This window comes from Benincasa hispida, chromosome 11, assembly GCF_009727055.1.
Source record: "Benincasa hispida cultivar B227 chromosome 11, ASM972705v1, whole genome shotgun sequence".
Taxonomy (NCBI): Eukaryota; Viridiplantae; Streptophyta; class Magnoliopsida; order Cucurbitales; family Cucurbitaceae; genus Benincasa; species Benincasa hispida.
In genome coordinates this window covers 46,237,338-46,243,368 of record NC_052359.1, presented here as the reverse complement: position 1 = coordinate 46,243,368, position 6,031 = coordinate 46,237,338, and the positions used below count along the sequence as shown (strand labels likewise).

Below are 6,031 nucleotides of genomic sequence, written 5' to 3'. Positions count from 1 at the left end.
TAAACTTATTATGATCATAAATTAAACCAAGCATGAGTTTCACTGTAGGTACAATTTTATGCGACTTTTTTTTTTCTTTTTTAAAAAAACGATCACAAAAGGGGAAGATTTTTAAAAATAGAAAAATAAAGGAAACTATTTACACAAAATAACAACATTTTAATCTTCTTTAATGGACGTTGATAGAGACTGATAGAAGTCTATTAATGATAGAAACCGATAGAAATCAATCACCGATAGATGCTGATAAAAAAGAAAATATGTCAAAGGATAATTTTAATTATGTTTATTAGTGTTTTCTTTTTGCTATTTCTATAAATAATTTGATATTTTTTCTATTTGTGAAAATTTTTCAAAAAGAAAACAACATTTTTTTTAGTACAATAAAACACATCGACATCCCATATGAGATCACATAAATACCCTCTTGATTTAAATTTTATAATTAATTCAATACCCTAACTCAACATATATATATATATACACACACACACACATACATTGAGTATCAGATATATATTGTGAATTAAATGAAATCTCCAAAATTAATATGAGATAATGCTAGAAAATCAAAAGTTCCAGAATTGGACAAAATGTTCTATTAACATATATTCAATTTTTTTTTAAAAAAAAGAAAAAAAAGAACCAACCTCAAAATTATATAAAATAAGAATTTAAAGTTCTGAATATTCAAGAAGAAAAAAGTAATTAATAATATTATACACAAAAGTTGACAAGATAAAAACCACTAATAATTGAAATAGTTACATTAAATTCCCCTCATCATTCCAAAGAGGTATTTAAGATAGAGAAACCCTACAAGGGCATGGACAAACCTTAAAAAATATACAACACACATATATTTATATATTTCAAGATAATTGCAAATTACACCTTCATACTTTTGTCTATTTTAAAACTCATATCTCTAAGTTTTAAAAATAATTCCAAAGATTCTTATGATTTGCAAATCATACCCCCCTTTTATTGGTGACCTTTAACAAAAATTGATCATACACATATAAAGACTTATTCTATATATATGTCACAGATATGTAATATCCAACAAAAGGGTATTTCTGATTTTTAAATTTTGCAAATTACAAGAATGTTTGAAACTATTTTTTGAAACATAGAGATATAATTTACAAATTAGACGAATTTATGGGGTATAATTTGTAATTATCATTATATTTTTATGAATCAAAATGCATAAATTTTCACACCCCTATAATTAACATATGAGAGAATATATTATCCTTCTTGTGATGATAAAATTATAAAGATATGATATATTTCAATGGAAAAATATTATTTACTTGTATTCTCCTTTGTCATGGCCATCTCCACAAGGGCCATTATTGTTGTTACTCCATGGAGAAAAGTAGAGACCAGAATAGTAATGACCATAGCTAGAGGTAGATGAGCTTGCCTCATGGCTCGTAGACGACGACTTTCGAGCATATTGTGATGACGAGGACGGAGATGGGGCAGGGATTTCGCTGCAGGCATAGCGAATGAGGTCGGCGTTAGTAGCGTCGAGCTCTTTCTGGAGCTTGATGACTTGCCTTTGGAGTATAGAGATGGCGCCGACGCAACCATAGACAGGGTCTTTCATCCTCGCCTCGGCCTCATAGGCGAGCGAGTTCACGGCGTCCTCCCGCTGATGCGGCTGGACTTCATTCAGCAGTTTGCTGACATTACTGGCGCCAAAGATCTTGTGGACATTGGCAAACTTTTGGGGCTCTTCGGGCGGGAAATACGGTGCGAAAACGCAATCTGGTAGGCATTTTCGACGTAGGAATTTGCAGGCTGCACATGGAGAATTGGAGTAGGTGGAAGACGACATCTTCCTACAAATGAAAAGGAAAACGAAAGTGTTTAGACAAGAAGAAGATAAATCCATGAACAAATAGAGAAACAAAAATATATATCAAAATGACATTTTTTAAGTGAAATATATTATTAAAATTAGTTATGTAAGAATGAAAAAGTTTGAAGCTTTATGAAATGAGGGTGTGTAAAAATTGAACCTTTGATGAATTTTAGGCTGAATTTTGAAGATTTTGTAGGACTAGAGAGAGAGAGAGAGAGAGAGAGAGAAGATAGGGGGTATAGTTTGAGAGACCAGAAATTCATGGTTTTAAATATGAAATTGTTGCTGGAAAAAAACACAGACATACAACTGCTGAATTCTCATGTTACAGCTATGCGACAACCTAAATTTTTTGTACCTTTTTTTTGGTCTGTCAGAGCCGTCTTTCTTACCATTGGAGATTTCTTCTAAAAATTAAATTTGCATTATAGGGTAATCTTCTTGATGATCTCTTAGTCCATACACACACCCTTTTATGTGTATTATATTCTTACATATATACATATATACACACATACATATAATCTTTTAGGATTATTTAACTCGTAATTTCATTTGTTTTCCTTTTTTTGGAATAGGGTTTGGGAGTCTTTTTCTTTTTTCTTTTTCCTTTGAACAAGAAACTAATGAAGAAGAAGGATCGGTAAATGCACTTGAATATCTTAACTAGGTCGAATAGGGTCGAGAGAGTCAATCGAATTTATGTTTGAATATTGTACAAAATAATCTAAATTTACCTAGACAAAATCACGACTGCACCTCCTGATCTCATAATCTTCTAGTATATTGTTAAAAAAAAAATCATAAATAAATCACGACGAATCAAATATATATGTACATTTGATTTTTGTCAACATGAACATAGCAACAAATATTGACGATAAACTCCCAAGAGGTAGATAAAAGTTAAAATCTCACTTTTCACTTAATTGAACTATTTATATAAAAGAAGGGTGGTTTCTTAATCTTGAGTTTACCTAATTACACAAGCTTTTATTTACCCCCACCAACCAAACATTAAACATATCCATTTTGATTATATATAATTGTATATGTGCATAATTAATTCCTCTTGATATACAACACTTTATCAAGTGGGTAAAACTAGGGATATAACTTGCAATCATATATTGCTCTAATTAACATGTTAGTTTGAAATTTTGAGAGAGAGAAGAAAAAGATAGGTTTTCCCTGTTGAAGGTTGAGGGTTTTGTATAAAATTTGGTACAAGGTCACTTGGCCTTCCCTAATTGCCATCAAAGGCAAAGGGCATAGCCCTCAATGCATGTTTCTTGTCTCCAAGTGAATCAAATTAAAATGGCCCTAATTTCTCTCTCCTCCCCTTACCTCTTTGTCTCTCTCTATTTTCTCTCTCCTACACCAAACTTTGCCCCCCTTTCATTATTTTTTTTTTGGGTTTATTTTCCTTCTTTCTTCATAAAATCTAAAAGGTCCCCTTCCCTATAATAATCTCTTCCATACCCACCAACATACACCCCTCTCTCTTACACTTATTTAGATCAAAGTCTAATCAAAAGTTTGATTTTTTTTCTTATCACAAAGAAATTCTCTTTTCCAATTTGAATAGTGTCTGTATTATCAATTTCGAAGTTAAAAGTTCGACTTCCCACCGTATATATTTTCGAATTTTCTTTTTTCAAAAAAAATTAAGGAACACCCAATTGGTGAATTGATGAGATCTAGAAGAGAGAGATCATAATGATGTGAGAAAAAAAATTGAATTTCAAAAAAGAGAAAAATAAGTAGTGAAAGTTAAACAAATTAGAAGGGTTATTACCAATAATTTTTTCTCCTTTCTGTAAGCTGTTGTTTCAACATCTCTTGTATGAAAACCTTAAGCAAAATGAAGTTGAAGCCATAGAGAGAGAGAGAGAAAAAGGAACAAACTTTATTTATGGGATATCCCTAAATAATGTTACATGTGAGAGAGAGATAAAGAAAACCCTAATGGGTGATATAAAGAAGAGAGAAAACCTGCTGAAACAGTGATCATCACAAAAGGGTAAGAGAGAGAGAAGGCAAAGGGAATTTTTTTTTCCCCTTCTTTTTTAAAGAAAATTGAGAAAGCAAGAGAGAGAGAGAAAAAGGGTAATAAATAATTAAGAGACATAAAGATGAAAGATGAAAAAGAGAGTCTTTTTAATAATGTCAATCTCTCTTGTAAAGAACTTGACATTAGGCCAATTCTTCTCTACTACAACAAATTTTGGTCTATGATATCTGTTATGTAGTTGTCATCAAACTCATATGATGACGGTTTTAAATTCACTATCTCTTTTAAGGATTGTTTGGGGTGCTGAGTTGGAGTACTATGTCTGAAGTTCATATATCTATGGAGTTTATATATATGTAGAGTTCATACATCTGTATTTTGGTCATAGTTATTTAGTATGAGTTTATATGTTTACGTTTTGGGTGTAGAGTTGAATTATATGTTTGGGGTATCTGATGCAATTTTGTGAACTCTAAATAATCTGTTTTTATAATGATTATTTTTGTTTTAAAATTTTTTATTTAGTAATTCTACCCATCCTTGTGTTGAAAATATGAATTGCATTTTTTTCTTTTAGTTTTTAAAGTTTTTCTTTTTTTCTTTTCTTTTTTGGGTAATGAACAACAATTAACCCACTACATTTCTCATTGAAATATAGTTAAATAAAATGGAAAACCGAAGAAAAATTGGAACATTTGATCCCTAATTTTTCTCCATGAATTTCATCACCAACTTCTTTTTCTTCTTCCTATTGTTACTCTCTATTTTTACTCTATCATGATTTTTTTTTAATTGAATCTCCCCCATCATCAATAAATGAAATGCCACCACAATTCTTCAATTTCATTCTTAGTTCCTCCATATTTGGAGAATCATCAATGAACAAATCCAATTTTTCACTATTTCTTGCCAGAAAATGTTCCATGAAAAAAATCTCTATTTTATGATTTTTTTTTTTTTTTTTGTGTTACATACTTTCTAATTACATACATACTTTTCCAAATATTATTTGCACTCATTTGATATGTGAATTCAATTAAGTAAAAATATATTTTTACAAATTTCTATGTATAAATATTGCACTTAATGTAGAATGTATCAAAATACTTTACTTTTTCACTCATCTTTTATTATATTTTGATATATTCCACTAGCTTTAGACAAGTGGGAGATTGTTGGGATTGATGTCCTAAATCTAGTGTATCACGTAGTTTGTAGTTTTGTTAACACATTATCTAATTAAATCAGAGGTATTTTATTTGATATTTAGACAACATTAATTCAATCAAATAAACTAGGGCATATAATATACCCAATAAAATCTCCCACTTGCCATAGCTTAGAGGACTTATATCTCATAAACCCAGACTCTTCAGGTGGCCCTAAAAAACTTTAGCCGTGAGAGCTTTGTAAATGGATCAACAATATTGTGCTCCAAGGCAATCTTTGTGACGATTTCATCCTCCCCCTATACAATCTCTCTAGTAAGATGATACTTGCGCTCTATATGCTTTCCACGTTTGTGGCTAGAGACTCCTTGGAGTTTGCCGCAGCACCACTGTTATCACAATAAAGTGTGATGGGTAAGAACATATTTGGAACAACTTCCAAATCTGTGAGAAAATTTATGAGTCAAACGACTTCTTTAGCAACTTCACAGGTAACTACATACTCAGCCTCCATGGTGGAATTTGCAATACAACCTTTCTTAATACTGCACCATACTATAGCCTCTCCATTCAGAGTGAACATTGATCCTGATGTGGATTTCCTAGAATCTTTATTAGTCTGAAAATCAGAGTCAATGTATCCTGTAATGATCAGATCCTTAGCCCCATACACGAGCATATAGCCCTTCGTTCTCCATAGATATTTGAGGATCGTTTTGACCGCTGTCCAGTGATCTAATCTTAGACTGGGTTGATATCTACTGACACTCCCTACTGCATAGCAAATGTCAGGTCTGGTACATAGCATTGCATATATAAGGCTGCTAACAGCCGATGCATAGGGAACCTGTTTCATTTTCTCAACCTCTTTAGGAGTCTTAGGACACTGTTCCTTAGACAAAATAATTCCATGCTTGAAAGGTAATAAACCCTTTTTAGAATTGTGTAACGAATATCTGACAAGCATCTTGT

At 31.5% G+C, this 6,031-nt stretch overlaps 1 protein-coding gene across 1 annotated transcript; it reads right to left on the bottom strand.

The window, feature by feature from the left end:
- Positions 1–499: 499 nt before the first annotated feature.
- On the bottom strand, positions 500–3,831 carry LOC120091729 (LOB domain-containing protein 25-like). The gene is made up of 2 exons (XM_039049846.1): positions 3,675–3,831; positions 500–1,853 (listed from the first exon to the last, which is right to left on the bottom strand). The coding sequence occupies exons 1-2, from the start codon at positions 3,713–3,715 to the stop codon at positions 1,316–1,318; spliced, it is 579 nt and encodes a 192-aa protein (XP_038905774.1). The 5' UTR covers positions 3,716–3,831; the 3' UTR covers positions 500–1,315.
- Between the last annotated feature and the right edge of the window lie 2,200 nt (positions 3,832–6,031).